Source organism: Pelophylax lessonae (genome assembly GCF_965119305.1).
Source record: "Pelophylax lessonae genome assembly, chromosome: 7".
NCBI classification, from domain to species: domain Eukaryota; kingdom Metazoa; phylum Chordata; class Amphibia; order Anura; family Ranidae; genus Pelophylax; species Pelophylax lessonae.
In genome coordinates this window covers 281,632,857-281,652,556 of record NC_138774.1, presented here as the reverse complement: position 1 = coordinate 281,652,556, position 19,700 = coordinate 281,632,857, and the positions used below count along the sequence as shown (strand labels likewise).

General features: G+C 45.9%; 1 protein-coding gene across 1 annotated transcript in view; it reads right to left on the bottom strand.

The window, feature by feature from the left end:
• Positions 1-19,700, bottom strand: part of MID2 (midline 2) — a 349,455-nt gene that overhangs the window by 168,128 nt on the left and 161,627 nt on the right. Inside the window, exons 4-5 of the mRNA XM_082263055.1 lie at positions 17,255-17,403; positions 10,288-10,415 (exon numbers count right to left, since the gene is read on the bottom strand). Of these exons, the coding sequence (XP_082119181.1) occupies positions 10,288-10,415; positions 17,255-17,403 (277 nt within the window). The remainder of the gene's footprint in view (positions 1-10,287; positions 10,416-17,254; positions 17,404-19,700) is intronic.

Here is a 19,700-nt window from a genome sequence, read left to right as displayed (position 1 = left end):
CTGCAATGATAACTGCATTTATTTGGCCTTTTTTTAATATTTACCTAGATAACTGAAAAATGGGGTGCAAGGGAGACATGGGGTGCCAGCCTCAATAAAGCACACTTCCATTGTGCTATCACACAGAGGCTTGTCACCCCCTATGTGACAGCAATAAAGTTAACTGAAATAAAAAAAAATGTTTGTCAATCGCGTCCAAGTGTTTATATGCTAAATAACGCATCATTCACAAACAAAGAGTCAGTTTACCATTGTTTAATCATGCTATTGTAAGTGACAGCTACAGTAATAAAAAATAATAAACACATTTAAAGATAAAAATAATTACTGTATTAAACCCATAAATTAAATTAATTGCAAGTATAAAAAAAGATATACAGCAAATACTGAATTTTTCTTACAATTTTGTTCAGTTTTAATCCTATAATCAAAAAAATATCAGCAGAGGATTTATCAAACTGGTTTATCAAATAGAACCCTAATATGTCTAACCAATCGGAATGGTTTCCAACCATGTCATAGTGCTCATAAAACTTCCTTCACAAAAAAATGTAAATGTACCCTCATTTTATTCTCCAGGGTCCCTGCTGCTTTTAGAAAATACAATTGTTTGCAATGTTCTAACAAAAACAAAAGCAGATGAGTGTGAAAAAATAAAAAATTGTCCCGATAGTGCTCATAAAGATTCCTTCCCAAAAAAATGGAAGTGTACCATCATTTTATTCTCCATGGTCCCTGCACTAAGAAAAAATAAATGTCTGCAAGCTTCTGCTTTTTTTTTTTTTTTTTTGTTAGATGTGTATGAAAAATGTAAAAATTGCCCTGATAGTGCTGATAAAAATTCCTTACCAAAAAAAATGGAAGTATCCCACCATTTAATTCTCCAGGGTCCCTGCTTTTAGAAAATAACAGAATTTTTGTAAAATTTTACCTGTAAAATTCCTTTCTCTGAGTCCTCCGACAGTCACCGCCTCTCCATATTCGTCACTATGTGGGTTATTGACCTTTGCTCCATAGGAGTAGCTAGGCAACAGAATATGTCAATATTAAAGCTTTTAGCACATCCCACCCCCAGGGGGTGGTCCCCTCAGTCAATACCCTCCTGCTTCCTGTATCCATACCTCAGTTTCAGTAGAATAGCAGTAGAGTACATAAACAAACCCCAAAAGAGGGGCGGGGGCGGCGACTGTTGGAGGACTCAGAGAAAGGAATTTTACAGGTAAGATTTTACAAAAATTCCGTTTTCTCTTACGTCCTCCGACAGTCGCCGCCTCTCCATATTCGTCACTATGGGGACGTCCCAAAGCAGTGCATACATGAGGGGCGGGAAACGCAGCCGCGCCTAAGGCAACGCAGTGCCCACAGCAGAAAAAAAGGAACCTTACCAAAGGAAGGAAACCAGCTGGGCAGCATGAAAAAAACTTTGCTCAACAGGAACAACAACCCAGGAAAAACAAATAACCCAGGGATAAAAACATCCCAAACATCCAAGGGCCCAAAAATAAGGGACCCTAAGGCACTGCCGCAATAAGAACCTTGCGGCCAAAAGAAGCATCTGCCGATGCCTGAACATCCACTTTGTAGAACTTTGAGAAGGTGTGAACGGACGACCAAGTCGCCGCCTTACACACCTGGGCCACAGAAGCCCGATGATGAGAGGCCCAAGACGTACTCAGAGATCTGGTAGAGTGCGCCTTCACAGGCATAGGAGGAACTTTTCCCTTCAAAACATATGCCTGTTCAATAGTCTGATCCATTTGGCGATGGTAGAAGCCGACGCCGCCAAGCCCTTCCGAGGTCCCTCTGGAAGGACAAATAGAGAATCCGTCTTGCGAAAGGATTTAGTCGATGACAGGTAAACCCTGATCGCCCAAACAACATCCAAGGAGTGTAAATCCACCTCCTTCGGATGTCTAGGCTTCGTGCAAAGTGAAGGCAAGACAATGTCCTCATTGAGATGAAAATCCGAGATCCTCTTCGGGAGAAAAGAAGGGTTAGGTCACAAGACCACCTTATCCAAGTGAATCACCAAATACGGAGACCTGCAGGACAAGGCTGCCAGCTCCGACACTCTGCGAGCCGAAGTGACCTTCTTGGACAACAGAGGCAACGAGATCTCCCTGATCTTTTCAAAGGGAGCATGTTGCAACACGGACAGAACGAGGTTCAAGTCCCATGGAGGCAAAGGCTCCCCCCTAGGAGGGACCAGATGTCGCACCCCTTGAACAAAGGTGCTAACCAAAGAATTAGACGCCACAGGGCGTTGAAAGAGAACGGCCAGCGCAGAAATCTGAACCTTAATCGTGGCCAACGCCAAACGCTGGTCCACACCCGTTTGAAGGAAAGACAACACCCTAGACACCGAGTATGAGCGAGGGGAAAACCCCCTGGACTCACACCAGGCAAAATAGGCCTTCCAAGTACGGTAGTAAACCTTCCCCGAAGAAGTCTTTCTAGCGTTGATCAAAGTGTGAATGACCTCCGGGGAGAGACCCCTATCCCTCAGGACCTCGGTTTCAACAGCCAGGCAGTCAAAGCCAGTGACTGTAAAGCAGGATGGAATATCGGTCCAGAGACAGAAGATCTTCTCGAAGAGGCAGACGCCATGGAGCGTCGACCGCCAGATTCACGAGGTCTGCGTACCAAGACCGGCGAGGCCAGTCTGGCGCCACCAGAATCACCGTGAGCGGTTCGAGGACAACCTGCGAAGGAACCTGGATAGTAACTGAATCGGTGGGAATGCATACATCAGTCGATACTGATGCCACGGAGCCACTAACGCGTCCGACGCGTCTGCCCGAGGATCGCGCGTCCTTGCCACGAACCTTCCCACCTTGTTGTTCAGACGAGAAGCGAACAGGTCCACGTCTGGAAGACCCCACTTCGCGCACAACATCTGGAAGACATCCGGGTGGAGTGACCATTCCCCCTGGTCCAGGGTCTGGCGACTCAGATAATCCGCCTGCCAGTTCTCCACCCCCGGAATGTGAACTGCCGTGATCGCCGGGACGTGCGTCTCGGCCCAAGACAGAATGTCGGCCACCTCCCGAGCCGCTCGGGCACTCCTGGTGCCCCCTTGGTGGTTGATGTAGGCCACCGCTGTGGCATTGTCCGTCTGCACCCGAACGGACGGCCCTGAAGCCTGTCCGTCCAACGTCGAAGGCAGAGATTTATCGCCCGCAATTCCAGAATGTTGATCAGAAGGGAGGATTCCCCCTCCGACCAAGTACCCTGGGTGGACAGAACGCCCAGAACACCACCCCAGGCCGACAGGCTGGCATCCGTGGTGATCACCGTCCACGAAAGAGGGCGAAAAGACTTGCCCCCCGACACCGCCGGGGACTGTAGCCACCACAGAAGATCCCTTCTGGTGCGAGGACTCAACGAGATCTGAAGACCCAGAGATTGTGGTCGCCCGTTCCCACCTGGACAGGATCTCCGCTTGGAGACCCCTCGTGTGAAACTGGGCAAAGGGAATCGCCTCGAAAGCCGAGACCATCAATCCCAGACACCTCATGCCCGTCCGGAGGGATGAGCACGGAACGTCCCGGAGGGACCTGACTTCTTCCTGAAGTGTCCTGAGCTTGTCTTCCGGTAGGAAGACCTTCGCCTGAACAGAGTCCAGGATTATTCCCAGGTAGGGAAGACGAACCGATGGGCACAGCGTCGATTTTGGAAAGGTTATCGTCCAACCAAACTCCTGTAGAGTTTGCATCGTGACGGACAGGTCTTTCACCAGACCCTGACTGGTCGCAGACCGAACCAGAATGTCGTCCAGATACCCCAGGACCGAGATGCCCTGGGCTCTCAATAAAGCCAGAACCGGTGCAAGCACCTTGGTGAACACCCGCGGAGCCGAAGCGAGACCAAAAGGCAGCGCCATGAATTGGTAATGATCCTCCGCAATGGCGAATCGAAGGTACCTCTGGTGACCCTCGAAAATGGGGATGTGAAGGTACGCATCCTTCAAATCGATGGATGCAATGAATTCTCCCGGAACTAGAGCAGCCACCACCGAGCGCAGGGATTCCATGCGGAACTTGCGAACCCGCACAAAGCGGTTCAGAGCTTTTAAGTCCAGAATTGGATGTACCTTGCCCTCCTTTCTGGGCACAGTGAACAGATTTGAATAAAACCCCGGAAATCTGTCCCGATGAGGCACCGGAACCACCACTCCCTGAGCCCGCAGGTCCCGCACCGCCAGGTGCAGATCTCGCAAACGCTCCGGAGACAGTTGAAGATTTGAGGGAAAAAATCTGCTTGCCGGCTGAGAGAGAAACTCGATCTTGTAACCGGACCGAACAATCTCCTGAACCCACCTGTCCCGAACGCGGGCCAGCCAGGGTTGAAGAAAACCGAGCAAACGTCCCCCCACCCCAGAACTGGGTGAGGGCGCCCCTTCAGGCCGCATTGTTATGGGCAGCGGACCCGGACTGGCCGGACTTCTGCTTACCTGTCCACGGCTTCTTTTGGGAGCCTTGACCTTTGAAGGGTTTGCCCTTATAGTGCGACCGAAAGGCACGAAAGGACCCCTGAGAGGGTCTTAACGAAGCATGCTTCTTACCTTGAGCAACCTTATATAAAAATACTCTAGAGTTCTGGAAGGCCAACCAGTTATCCACATTTTTAAAAAAAGTACACATGAGCATCTAATTATAAAGGCAGGCATTTCTCTATATTATTTTCAACCACTGCCGTGGATTATACATAGTGTAATGGGAGATACCATTTGAGTGTTCAGAATATATATATATTTTTTAGTGTTTTTATCTATATGTTTTTATACCTAATTAGGCCATCTGAGTATACTAATCTGATTATGACATATATCAAAGTTTATATTATTCCACTAGGCGAACTACAGGCAATGTTAAGCATCTATGAATCAAATGTAGAGTGCCTGCCAGACCACCGGGTATATGGAATAACATTGTCTATCTTTTTACCTTCTAAATTTAATATGAATTTTTTACGATTCAGCATTGTTATTTAATTCTTGCATTGCCATTGGTAGTCATTACCACTCCCATAGGCACTATCCCCTAAGTCTAAATACATACATATATATATCTCTCCTAAACGCCCATACTCCAGAGCACTTGATTAGATTCAATTTTGCCTTCTAATATGGATCCATTTTAATCAAAATTTAATTTCTTATTATTCAGCATTGTTATTCAATTTTTACACTACCATTTGTAGTCATTACCACCCCTATGGACACTATCTTCTAATGTCATACATATATACATCTCTACTATACCCCAGAGCACTTTACTAGACTTTTCCTTTTTTTTATCAATCAGTATCTTATTGCACATACAATAACATACATTTTTTTGCACATATATATTAATATATAATAACCAACAACCTACTGTTGACCACACTCACCAAGTATAACATATTTATTTCTTATGAATTTTTATTCCCTAATTTTTATCCCCTCGATTGTTTCATTCTCTCGCTATTTATATTTAATCCTCCAATTTCCGTTATTTCTAATAGCACACCACCATCAGCTCCACATAATCAATTATACTAGTAATCACCAATTTTAATTAATTTTCAGTTCCTTTAAATCTCTTTTATCCTTAATTTCGGTTCCCTTGTCTTAATTATTGATATGAAATATTCACCGATGATACAGCTAATTATGATTATATATATAATTATTCCTCTAATCAGATAACATTTCTACCTCCATATAGATCCAAATTCACATGCATTATCATTGCGGGAAGCGCTTTATTCCTCTAGTCCCCATTTAACATATAACTTCTGCCCAGCAACTCCTGACCATTCAATCCCCCTATTTTTAGATTGGTTGCATACAAATTCCAGATTGATAACATGCACGTTCCACTTTCCCAGACGTTTTCTGCCTAGCAACAGCTGACAAACTATGGCCGTATTGGCTACATTAATTGACATTCCATTTTCCGGATCGGGTAACCTGGTAACCACGCTATACATAATGAGACGGAGACGGCGTGGTCAATGCTTCTCCAGATGACGTCAGTGAGACGAAACCGGTAGAGAGCGTGACCACGTCATTTCCGTCTACTGAACCCGAGGCTTGGGACGCACATCCGGCGGTCGGAACGCACGCTACATTCAGACGTGCACCGCAAGAGAGGAGGTTGCGGCTCCTATGCCAGACGGGCATACTTTTGAATTTTATACTGTGTGAGTACATGTCTTTTATATACAATAAAGCTGTTCTGTGAAACAATTTTACACTATTGGAGGCTCCTTCCCTTTTTCTTCTGCATACCGGGTACTGTACTGGATTCCTATTTACACCTATTGAGCTGACATCTTTATTACTACCACGGAGCGATATCAAAGCCACAGGAGATCCTGATTGCCAGTGTGTGGGAGCGATCCCCTAATAATCGACCCGCTGTTTACCCCTGTAGGGGTAAGGGAATCTGGTAAGCGCAGGACCCCAGGCTTAGGGGAACACTTTTTCCTTCTGCCCACCCACCATTCTTTGGGCATAGAGAAAAGAGCACTTCAAAACCACCATATATGGACTTCACTTATTTAGGACTCTTTTTGGACTTTTAAACCACCGAGATGGCACTTTTATTTGGTTGGATCATCTTAACTGACCCTTTTGTCAGTACTTTTTCATTTTGGTACCGCTAGTTTGGCACGGATATATTCACTAAAGTATTGGCTAACTTTTGCACTAGTTTGCACCTATTTATTTATTTATTGGGAATTATTTATTTATTCATTCATTCATTCATTTTTTCCACTTATATTTATTGGCACTTTTAATAGCATACTTATTAATTGTCACTTTTGGGTCATATACGTTATTAGTTATTTGATTTATATTTATTAAGAATTTTTACAGTATACTTACCAATTGTCATTTTATGGTTACATATTTATCACTGGATCACATTGGAACAATATTGATTTGATTTTACTTGTCTAGCACTTCACCTGTTGTATTCACTTTTTGCACCTCTCTTTGCACATTTTGTACGTATGATATTTATTTATTGATGCTATGTATATAGGGTTTTATTTCATTTTTAGAAATTACACATAGACCCGCTCGGGTTTTACACAGGTCTGCCATTTACCAGGTTTTTAGTTGATTAGACACAGATTTTAGGATTAAATTATCACACAGGCTTCTATGGGATATCCTATTAGAAGCATAGTACCCTACGTATATATTCCCATAACACCCCACCAGGCAGCGCCAATCACTTCCTTCCTCCTTTATATACTTGAGCAACCTTAGCCTTGTGAGACTGGGGCAAGAGCGTGCTCTTACCCCCAGTGATCCCCTTTATCAGCATATCAAAGGAGTCGCCAAAAAGGCGAGATCCCGTATAGGGTAGATTAGCTAAAGTTTTGCGAGAAGATTGGTCCACAGACCAACATTTCAGCCAAATCAAGCGGCGTGTCAACACCGCCACGCTGTGCACACGTGCAGCCAAAGGGATTACACCTAAGTCCGCATCACACAAATACATGACACCCTGATGAATTTGATCCACCATAGCCAACGTTGTAGGCGGGGCAGAATCAGCCACCAGGACGCGCCTGAGCACCTGCGTTCAATCCGCGACAGCCTGAGCTGCCATAAGGGAAGCAAAAATAGCTACTAGCATGGAACCGGTAACCGAGTAAGTATGGCGGGCAAGAGACTCCAGTCTCCTGTCTGTGGGATCCCGGAACACCGGGGTATCCTCCGCCGGAATCGCAGTAGATTTATTCAAAACCGCCACCGCGTGATGCACCGGAGGCGGCACACACCAACGTTCATCAGTGGCGGGTGTGAAGGGATAACGCAGTTTGAAACTACTTGGCACAGCAAAAGGCTTCTTCATATTGCGCCATTGTTCACTAACAGCGCGCTGAAAATCCTCAGTGCAAGGAAAAACCTGCGATGATTTGCGTCTCCGCTGCGTCCCATAAGAGGCCAGGACGGCAGGAGGACATGGTTCATCCTGCAAATACAGCGTTTGTTTGATAGAAGCAACCAATTCATCCATGATTGCAAGCTCTTTAGACGAGCCAGGGGGGGAATCATCAACCCCTTCAACCTCTGCCTCCCCTTCCGACCCTACAAGGCCCAGGGACGAACGGGACCCTGATAAGGGGACCCCAGCCATAGCAGCCCCATCACCATCGCCCTCTGAATCAGAGGAAATTTAAACTCTGGGCCATTTTGTGGATTGAGCAGCCACAAGCATCTGCACCTGAGCAGCTAGGTTAGCCACAATGGTAGCCAAATCGCCCCCCTCGGGGGAAGTAGCAGACCCTTGGCCCCCCACTAAAGTGGGAGGAAATTTGCTTTCCTGAGAAGCCATGCCCCAAAATTTTGCAGGAAAAAAGGGGTACTGCCCCTTTAAGATCGCGGCGAGCGTAGCCCACCGCACACACACAGCACACACCGACCCCCACAGGGAGAAGTACAAAACTTAGGCAAGGAATACAGGAATAAGGAAGGTAAACCTGGAGAGATCACTCAGGCTGCTGCATCGATTGCTGTTCTCAGGGCAAAGGAAGTGATGCAATACAGACCGCTCCTATATAGCCTATGGAAGGCTCCACAAACATGGCCGCCGGTGGGGGACTGCAAAGGCAGAGCATGCAGCGCTGACATGTGGGCTGAGCGATCGCCGCCAAAATGGCGGCGCTTGGCGCCAAAAACGCCGCTCTCCTCATACAGTAATGGCCATCATACGCCTGCAGTAATAATAATAAAATGGCGGACTGCAGCAGCGGCCGCCGCATGTATGCACAAACATGTCTCACATCATGCCCCACAGCATACAGCATGTCACACAGAAAAACACACAGCCTGTAACACAGAACAGTGCAGGATAGCCCCCCTCCTTGCAGCCCACAGAAGGCAGCAAACCAGACAGGGAGCCCAATAGTGTGTACAGAAATGCAGGGTTACACAGTCCCAGACTGACACCCACTAAACAGACAGGTCCCCACACAGAGTACACTTACCTTCTGAATGGCGTGGGGAGCCCGCACAAGCGATCAAGCCGCTGCACAGAGGACAGGGAGAGTCGCAGCCAGAACGCAGTAGAACTGCGGTGCGAAACCGCATGGCGTCCAGTGAGGTAGCCACCTCACCGCAGCATCCCTGCAGCAAACAGGGATAGGTCGTTCACACATGCCAGGAAAAAACCTGACTGAACGCTCGATGGCAGGCTGGGAAGCCACTGGCCCACAACCTGCGACCAGGGGGGCCAGCCCGAGACCCGGCCCGCACGATCCTCTTCATCAGAAGAACTAACTAATGCTGAAAAAATTAACAGCTAAGTAAAGAGAGAGAAAAACACTCAAATAAAATCAAAAAGAAGATAAAGGCTGAGACAAAAAGCCCCAGCACAGAAAACAGCCTGCTACTCCTGATAGCTAGACAAGGAAACTGAGGTATGGATACAGGAAGCAGGAGGGTAAGACTGAGGGGACCACCCCCTGGGGGTGGGATATGCTAAAAGCTTTAATATTGACATATTCTGTTGCCTAGCTACTCCTACGGAGCAAAGGTCAATAACCCCCATAGTGACGAATATGGAGAGGCAGCGACTGTCGGAGGACGTAAGAGAAATAATTGTTTGCAATGTTCTAACAAAAAAAAAAAAAAAAAGCAGATGTATGTGAAAAATGAAAAAATTGCCCTGATAGTGTTTATAAAGATTCCTTCCTGAAAAAATGGAAGTGTACCATCATTTTATTCTCCAGAGTCCCTGCTTTTAGAAAAAATAAATGTCTGCAAGTTCTAACAAAAAAAATAAATAAAATAAAAACAGATGTGTGTGGAAAATGTAAAAATTGCCCTGATAGTGTTTATAAAGATTCCTTCCTGGAAAAATGGAAGTGTACCATCATTTTATTCTCCAGGGTCCCTGCTTTTAGAAAATATAATTGTTTGAAATGTTCTAAAAAAAAAAAAAAAAAAATGAAGAAGTGTGTGAAAAATGTAAAAAGATTCCCAGAAAAAAAAAGTTGTTACAGGCTTTTTTATTAAAAAAAAAAATATTAAAAATTTCTGCCCAGAGTTCAGCCTCAATATCAATTTGACAGATGGGAGTAAATTTGTAGATTCTAGCAAAGACCTGCCATCTGCCTCTTATTGTCTGACAACTTTCAAGAATCTTTAACAAGAGACACGTAGTTCCAGCACAATGCCATGGAAAATATAAAATGTGTGTATATTCAGACATAAAAGAGAGAGGTTATTAGAGGGAAATGTGAATTTTTTTTTTTCTTTTAGCATTTTTATCTTCTTACCGGTTACATAGTCCAGTCCTTCCAACAATTTCTTCTCTCTGGAGAAATCCAGGGCAAAGTTTTCAAAGGCATCATTTAAATTGACATCAGGGAAAGGAACTTGAGAGGATGTTGTTGCCATGGATACCCTGACACGAGATAACAGTACCATTAAATATTAGGGCTGCACTGAGACTTTTATCAGCTGATTTAGAAAATACCGGCCTCGTGCAAGCAAACGTTTGAAAAAAAAAAATAAAAAATTGCAATAAGAGAAAATAATCTAAAGGTAATTATTAATTTAAAAGTAAAAATACCCCAAAAGCACAAGCAAGCCTGTTATATTTGATTCTAGTGATAAATACCAAGTCTATTTATAAAAAAAAAAAAATAAATAAAAATTGTTGAACGAATGTCACAAGCATTCGCCCAGTCTTTATGGATTTTGACCATATTCTTCTTAAAAAAAATCTTGATTTACCAGCTCCATCTAGTGGCCATAATGCGGTACTTTTCGTGAAAAACCTCAGTCAGGAAAAATATAAACATTTGACCACTAGATGGAGCTGTTGATCAAAGGAAATTGCTTTATTAAAAAATACTGAGAAAATTTGTAAATATTTGTCACATTTGTCATACCATTTTTTTTAATAAATAGAACCCATACTGTACGACCCGCACCACACACTCATGCGGATTCAGGCTGGTTGCAGCACATACTGCCTAGGCATACATGGAGCGCCGATGACCCATGTCGCATTCCATTGGCTCCTCCCATCTTGGACACTGGGCCGCCACATGACCCAGTTGGTGGCAGGACCAACAGCAAATCTCACGGGATTCCCCCTGCTGGCTCTCAGGACGCTTCGGTGCTGGGGTGCTCCTGGCAGTTGTGTTAGGCACCCAAGCAGACACCCTACCGTCAATGATGCTAGAATGCACTTCCTTGGTTTGGCTCAGCTCTCTGGTGATAGAGGGACTCCCATGGTAACAATCCGCACAGCTGTAGGGCTCGACAGGAGCAGCCATCTCATCCAGGGATTGAGGCTCAGAGTGAGCCACCCATCGGTGAAGCTCCCTAGGAAGACCATGCAGGAAGCGGTACAGTGCAACTCTTTCCTGAGTGGTTGTCTTCTCCTCAGGCTTCAGCCAGTCCTGTACCAAGTGCATTAGGTAGTACAGCTGCGCATGGGCAGGCTTTATCCTGTCAAAGTGCCAATCTTGAACTCCGCTTGCCCGTAAAGCAACAGTCACTCCCAGCCTTGCTAGTATTTCTGCTTTCAGCAGTTTGTAGTCCCGTGCTGACTCAGGGGCCAAGTCAAAGTAGGCTTGCTGGGGATCTGCAGTCAGGAAAGAAGCCAGCACATCCCCCCAGTCTTTCTCAGGCAGACCTTCCCTTGCTGCAATCCGCTCAAACATTGCTAGGTACAATTCAACATTGTTTGCGACCGTCATCTTTTGCAGGGTCCACTGCACTGCCTTTCGCGGGTCATCCCTTTACAGCGGGGTAACCTTTCACCATTTCAGCCTGCTGGGTTACTGCCTTTTGTAAACCTGCTATCTGATCAACCAGTAAGCGACTTTTTTCTTGTTGTACAGCGACTATCTGTACCAGGACCTGCTCCTGATGGGCCTGGGCCTCCTCATGGTGGGCCTGTGCTTGTACCAGGACCTGCTCCTGATGGGCCTGGGCCTCCTCATGGCGGGCCTGTGTTTGTACCAGGACCTGCTCCTGACGAGCCCTGGCCTCCTCATGGTGGGCCTGTGCTTGTACCAGGACCTGCTCCTGATGGGCCTGGGCCTCCTCATGGCGGGCCTGTGCTTGTATCAGGACCTGCTCCTGACGAGCCCTGGCCTCCCCATGGCGGGCCTGTGCTTGTACCAGGACCTGCTCCTGATGGGCCTGGGCCTCCTCATGGTGGGCCTGTGCTTGTACCAGGACCTGCTCCTGACAAGCCCTGGCCTCCTCATGGTGAGCCTGTGCTTGTACCAGGACCTGCTCCTGACGGGCCTGGGCCTCCTCATGGCAGGCCTGTGCTTGTACCAGGACCTGCTCCTGATGGGCCTGGGCCTCCTCATGGTGGGCCTGTGCTTGTACCAGGACCTGCTCCTGACGAGCCCTGGCCTCCTCATGGTGGGCCTGTGCATGTACCAGGACCTGCTCCTGATGGGCCATGGCCTCCTCATGGTGGGCCTGTGCTTGTACCAGGACCTGCTCCTGATGGGCCTGGGCCTCCTCATGGCGGGCCTGTGCTTGTACCAGGACCTGCTCCTGATGGGCCTGGGCCTCCTCATGGCGGGCCTGTGCTTGTACCAGGACCTGCTCCTGACGAGCCCTGGCCTCCTCATGGCGGGCCTGTGCTTGTACCAGGACCTGCTCCTGATGGGCCTGGGCCTCCTCATGGCGGGCCTGTACGTGTACCAGGACCTGCTCCTGACGAGCCCTGGCCTCCTCATGGCGGGCCTGTGCTTGTACCAGGACCTGCTCCTGATGGGCCTGGGCCTCCTCATGGTGGGCCTGTGCTTGTACCAGGACCTGCTCCTGACGAGCCCTGGCCTCCTCATGGTGGGCCTGTGCTTGTACCAGGACCTGCTCCTGATGGGCCATGGCCTCCTCATGGTGGGCCTGTGCTTGTACCAGGACCTGCACCTGATGGGCCTGGGCCTGTGCTTGTACCAGGACCTGCCCCTGATGAGCCCTGGCCTCCTCATGGTGGGCCTGTGCTTGTACCAGGACCTGCTCCTGATGGGCCATGGCCTCCTCATGGTGGGCCTGTGCTTGTACCAGGACCTGCACCTGATGGGCCTGGGCCTGTGCTTGTACCAGGACCTGCCCCTGATGAGCCATGGCCTCCTCATGGTGGGCCTGTGCTTGTACCAGGACCTGCTCCCGTTGGGCCTGGGCCTCCTCATGGCGGGCCTGTGCTTGTACCAGGACCTGCCTCCTCATGGGCATGGGCCTTCTAATGGTAGGCCTGTGCTTGTACCAGGACCTGCTCCTGATGAGCCCTGGCCTCCTCATGGCGGGCCTGTGCTTGTACCAGGACCTGCTCCTGATGGGCCTGGGCCTCCTCATGGCGGGCCTGTGCTTGTGTATCAGCTGCTTAACCATTTCAATACCGGGCACATTCACCCCCTTCCTGCCCCGGCCAATTTTCAGCGCTGACACACTTTGAATGACAATTACACGGTCATGCAATGCTGTACCCACATGAAATTGTTTATCATTTTTTTCACACAAATAGAGCTTTCTTTTCGCGGCATTTAACCACTTGCCGACCGCCCACCGCAGATATACTGCGGCAGGCTGGCTCGGCTGCGCAAATCGCCATACATGTACGTGAATCCGCGCGCCCCCATTAGCCAGTGGTGAAGCCCATTCACGGACCGGCTGCTGCGATTGCCGCCTGGCACCCGTGATCGCTCCCCGTGGAGGGAGAATGGCTGTCTCCCATTGTAAAACACAGCAGACCGTTGTTCTCTCATGAATCAATTCAGAGCTCCTGTGTTCCTCCTATTTAGGAACACAGGTCTCTGTATTGATTTCACAAGCCAATCCCCCTCACAGTTAGAAAACATTCCCTAGGCTCATATTTAACACTTTAATCGCCCCTGGGTTAACCCCCTTCCCTGCCAGTGTCATTATTACAGTAAGAGTGCATATTTTTACCACTGATTACTGTAGTAATGTCACTGGTCCCCCCAAAAGTGTCAAAAATGTCAGTCAGGGGTCCGATCTGTCCACCGCAATGTCGCAGTCCCGCTAAAAATCGCAGATCGCCACCATTACTAGTAAAAAAAATGAATAAATAAAAATGACATAAATCTTTCCCATAGTTTGTAGAAGCAAACAAATCAAAATACGCTTATTAAGATTTTGTTCACCAAAAATTTGTAGCAGAATACAAATTGGCCTCAAATGATGAAAAATTTTGATTTTTACATTTTTTTTTTTGGGGGGGGGGGGTGTTCTATAGCAGAAAGTGAAATATATATATTGTTTTTTTTTTTTTTTTCAGAATTGTCACTCTTTTTTTGTTTATTGCGCAAAAAAATAAAAATCGCACAGGTGATCAAATACCACCAAAAGAAATCTCTATTTGTGGGAAAAAAAAGGACATCAATTTTATTTGGGTACAGCGTCCCACGACTGCGCAATTGTCCGTTAAAATAACGCAGTGCCGAATCGCAAAATATGGCCTGGTCATTAAGGGGGAAAATCTTCCGGTCCAGAACTGGTTAATATGTAAATCGATAAAATTTGGAATTTTTTTTTTTTTTTTATATAAAACAGTCTGCATTTGGTTCTCAAACGTATAGTTAAAGTAGTTGTAAAGGCACAAGGTTTTTTACCTTCATGCATTATGCATGAAGGTATAAAAAAAACCTTCTGTGTGCAGCAGCACCCTCTAATGCTTACTTGAGCCCCCTCTCCATCCAGCGATGTCCACAAGAGCCTTGCCTCTCCGGGGACTGAACTCCTGACTGGCTTTTGGTCCCTAAACGGTTTTGATTTTTACTTATTTGGATATATATTTGGTATGATGCCAATGAGAACCTTAAAGAGCATAAAATGCATTCCACCCCATATTTACCAAAAAAAAAAAAAATTATAAATAACAATATTAAACATATTTTCTTACAATTTTATTCAGTTGTCATTATATAATTAAAAAAAAAAAAATAGAAAAAAAAAAAAACACAAGCAGAGATTTTATTAAACAGGTATACCAAATAAAAGTCTGATTAGTCTGGCCAATTAGAACGGTTTCCAACCATGTCATTGTGCTTATAAAGCTTCCTTTACAAAGAAATGGCAGTGAACCATTGCTTTATTTTGTAATTGTAATCGACAGTCAGGTCCATAAATATTGGGACATGGACACAATTCTAATCTTTTTGGCTCTATACACCACCACAATGGATTTGAAATGAAACAAACAAGATGTGCTTTAACTGCAGTCTTTCAGCTTTAATTTGAGGGTATTTACATCCAAATCAGGTGAAAGGTGTAGGAATTACAACAGTTTGTATATGTGCCTCCCACTTTTTAAGGGACCAAAAGTAATGGGACAATTGGCTGCTCAGCTGTTCCATGGCCAGGTGTGTGTTATTCCCTCATTATCCCATTTACAAGGAGCAGATAAAAGGTCCAGAGTTCATTTCAAGTGTGCTATTTGCATTTGAAATCTGTTGCTGTCAACTCTCATTATGAGATCCAAAGAGCTGTCACTATCAGTGAAGCAAGCCATCATTAGGCTGAAAAACAAAATAAACCCATCAGAAGGATAGCAAAAACATTAGGTGTGGCCAAATCAACTGTTTGGAACATCCTTGAAAAGAAAACGCACTGGTGAGCTCAGAAACACCAAAAGACCCAGAAGACCATGGAAAACAACTGTGGTGGATGACCTGAGAATTCTTTCCCTGGTGAAGAAAACATCCTTCACAACAGTTGGCCAGATCAAGATCACTCTCCAGGAGGTAGGTGTATGTGTGTCAGATCAAGATCACTCTCCAGGAGGTAGGTGTATGTGTGTCAGATCAAGAACACTCTCCAGGAGGTAGGTGTATGTGTGTCAAAGTCAACAATCAAGAGAAGACTTCACCAGAGTGAATACAGAAGGTTCACCACAAGATGTAAATCATTGGTGAGCCTCAAAAACAGGAAGGCCAGATTAGAGTTTGCCAAACAACATCTAAAAAAGCCTTCACAGTTCCGGAACCTCGTCCTATGGACAGATGAGACCAAGATCAACTTGTACCAGAGTGATGGGAAGAGAAGAGTATGGAGAAGGAAAGGAACTGCTCATGATCCAAAGCATACCACCTCATCAGTGAAGCATGGTGGTGGTAGTGTCATGGCATGGGCATGTATGGCTGCCAATGGAACTGGTTCTCTTGTATTTATTGATGATGTGACTGCTGACAAAAGCAGCAGGAGGAATTCTGAAGTGTTTCGGGCAATATTATCTGCTCATATTCAGCCAAATGCTTCAGAACTCATTGGACGGCGCTTCACAGTGCAGATGGACAATGACCCGAAGCATACTGCGAAAGCCACCAAAGAGTTTTTTAAGGGAAAGAAGTGGAATGTTATGAAATGGCCAAGTCAATCACCTGACCTGAATCCGATTGAGCATGCATTTCACTTGCTGAAGACAAAACTGAAGGGAAAATGCCCCTAGAACAAGCAGGAACTGAAGACAGTTGCAGTAGAGGCCTGGCAGAGCATCACCAGGGATGAAACCCAGCGTCTGGTGATGTCTATGCGTTCCAGACTTCAGGCTGTAATTGACTGCAAAGGATTTGCAACCAAGTATTAAAAAGTGAAAGTTGGATTTATGATTGTTAATCTGTCCTATTACTTTTGGTCCCTTAAAAAGTGGGAGGCACATATACAAACTGTTGTAATTCCTACACTGTTCACCTGATTTGGATGTAAATACCCTCAAATTAAAGCTGAAAGTCTGCAGTTAAAGCACATCTTGTTTGTTTCATTTCAAATCCATTGTGGTGGTGTATAGAGCCAAAAAGATTAGAATTGTGTTGATGTCCCAATATTTATGGACCTGACTGTACGTACAAAAATAATAAACATCTACGTAGGTAAAAAAATAATAAACTAATTACAAAATAATAAAATGATATTTATATAAAATAAGAGACATCTAGGTACGTAAAAAATAATAAACTAATTACAAAATAATAAAATATTTATATATTATTTATTTTTATTTTTTTTACAATTTTATGCAGTTGTTTATAATTAAACAGTAAGCAGGAAATGTATTAAACCAGTATACTAAATAAAAACCTTATATGTCCCTAAAATAAAAATGATTTTAGTATGTAAATTAGCCACAGAGTTATAGTCAAATTGAACCCTAATCCAAATGGACGTTGCTAAATTTGCCAAGCTTCAATGGCCACTAAAGAGTTATTTTGCTTTTTATCTTAGCTATACTTGCTTTTGAAAGTCACCTACCTGTCTACTACGGTTTTTGCTGCTTGCAGGAATCTTGCGTGATCGCTCTCCTTCAGAAGATGGTCAGCTTGATTTATTAGCACTGTAGATCGCTCCAGTCTTTGCCGACAGTTGGCAATTTGCTGTGCGAGTTTCCTCAGCTTTGTTACCTGAAAGCCAAGAAGGATTTATGTTGAGAGATAGCGTAGGCGTTGTATTAAACACGTTAAACCGGACACTTTACGCTGAAAAGGCCAGTCTGCTCAAAACGGATATTGGCATTTTTGGCAAGCTAAGGCAGATCTAAATCCTAAACGGATAACGTTTAGCTTGCTAAAGCAATGTAAACCATAAATAATGTTTTTCAAAGCATATGTCTACCAAAGGGGTAGGCTTACCTGTCCCTAGCCCCTTGGTGGAATTATCTTCTGGTAAATTTGTTCCATGGTAGATGGCACTAGGAGTCAACTGGGATTCCCAACAAGGATCTCCATTATAGAGATATGAAAACTGGATTTTTGTCTTACCGTGAAATCCATTTCTCTTAGGTTCATTGACAGACGCAGTCCTTTGATGCATATCAGTAGGGTAATACCGCCCCCTACAGGAGTAGGACACTAGGCAAAAATAATTTCTGGCTACGCCTATGGGCAGTCCCTGGGGGTATCCCCTCTCTCTTCCTGCATAGGATGTCAGTTTTGTATCAAAGCAGTGTCAGAGAAAAGCACACCAACCCACTCAAAAAAATAGAGGGGCGGGTACTGCGTCCATCAATGAACCTAAGAGGGGGGGGGGGGGCCTTGGTGAGGTTCCTACAGCTGGATGGTGTAGATGAGCTGGCGGGGGGTCCCCCTGTGGGTTCCGATTACCGCAATCCTCTGTCAAGGCACAGTCTACTCGGGCGCTTAGCGCTTCCTGGGCTTTTCGCCATCAGGCATCTGTGCTTCAGGTGTGCAAGGCGGCAACCTGGTTGTCTGTTCACATTTTTACCAAATTTTATAAGGTGGATGTGCTGGCATCTGCAGATGCCTTCTTTGGCTGCAAGGTCTTGCAGGCTGTGGTTTAGAGGGCCCCTTGGCCTTCCTTGAGGGTGTTTTTTCTGTTTGTTTTCAGGTGGACCTCATCTGGTTGTTCTGCTGAGTCCTGTGTTGCCTGGTTGGCCTTGGGGACTTTGTTTCTGCTGTTCCTACCCCTCATTTGGGTACTGCTTTGGGACCTCCCTACCAATATGCATCAGAGGACTGCGTCTGTCAATGAATGAGAAACTGGTTCTATAGTTGTATACATACTGCCAGTGCCGAGACAAGGTCACCTAGAGGAGCATCAAGTACATGGAGGAGATTCCAGGAGACAGGCAGTTACTCTAGGAGAGCTGGACAGAGCAGTAGAAGGTCCTTATTCCATCAGCAGGACCGGTATCTGCTTTTTTGTGCAAGGAACAGGATGAGCACTGCCAGAGCCCTACAAAATGACCTCCAGCAGGCCACTGGTGTGAATGTCTCTGACCAAACAATCAGAAACAGACTTCATGAGGGTGGCCTGAGGGCCCGACGTCCTCTAGTGGGCGCTGTGCTAACTGCCCGACACCGTGGAGCTTGATTGGCATTTGCCATTGAACATCAGAATTGGCAGGTCCACCACTGGCACCCTGTGCTTTTCACAGATGAGAGCAGGTTAATCCTGAGCACATGTGACAGACATGAAAGGGTCTGGAGAAGACGTGGAGAACGTTATGCTGCCTGTAACATCGTTCAGCGTGACTAGGTTGGTGGTGGTCAGTGATGGTCTGGGGAGGAATATCCATGGAGGGACACAAAGACCTCTACAGACTAGACAATGGCACCCTGACTGCCATTAGGTATCGGGATGAAATCCTTGGACCCGTTGTCAGACCCTATGCTGGTGCAGTGGGTCCTGGGTTCCTCCTGGTGCAGGACAATGCCCGGCCTCCTGTGGGGAGAGTATGCAGCCAGTTCCTGAGGATGAAGGATTGATACCATTGAATGGCCCCCACGCTCACCTGACCTAAATCCAATAGAACGCCTCTGAGACATTATGTTTCGGTCCATCCGACGCCAACAGCTTGCACCTAAATCTGTTCAGGAGCTCAGTGATGTCCTGGTCCAGATCTGGTTAGGAAATACCCCAGGACACCATCCGTCGCCTCATTAGTAGCATGCCCCAACATTGTCAGAACATTGTCAGCCATGCATACAAGCACATGGGGGTCATCCAAACTACTGAGGACCATTCTGAGTTGCTGCAATGAAATGTCAGTAAAATGGACTCGCCTGCTGCATCATTTTTTTCACTTTGATTTTCGGGGTCTGAATTCAGCCCACTGTAGGGTGATAATTTTAATTTCCTTCAAACTATGTGGTATCCTTTCCTTCCTAACACATTACCCAGTCCATACCAGTATAGATCCTAACACATTACCCAATCCATACCAGTATAGATCATAACA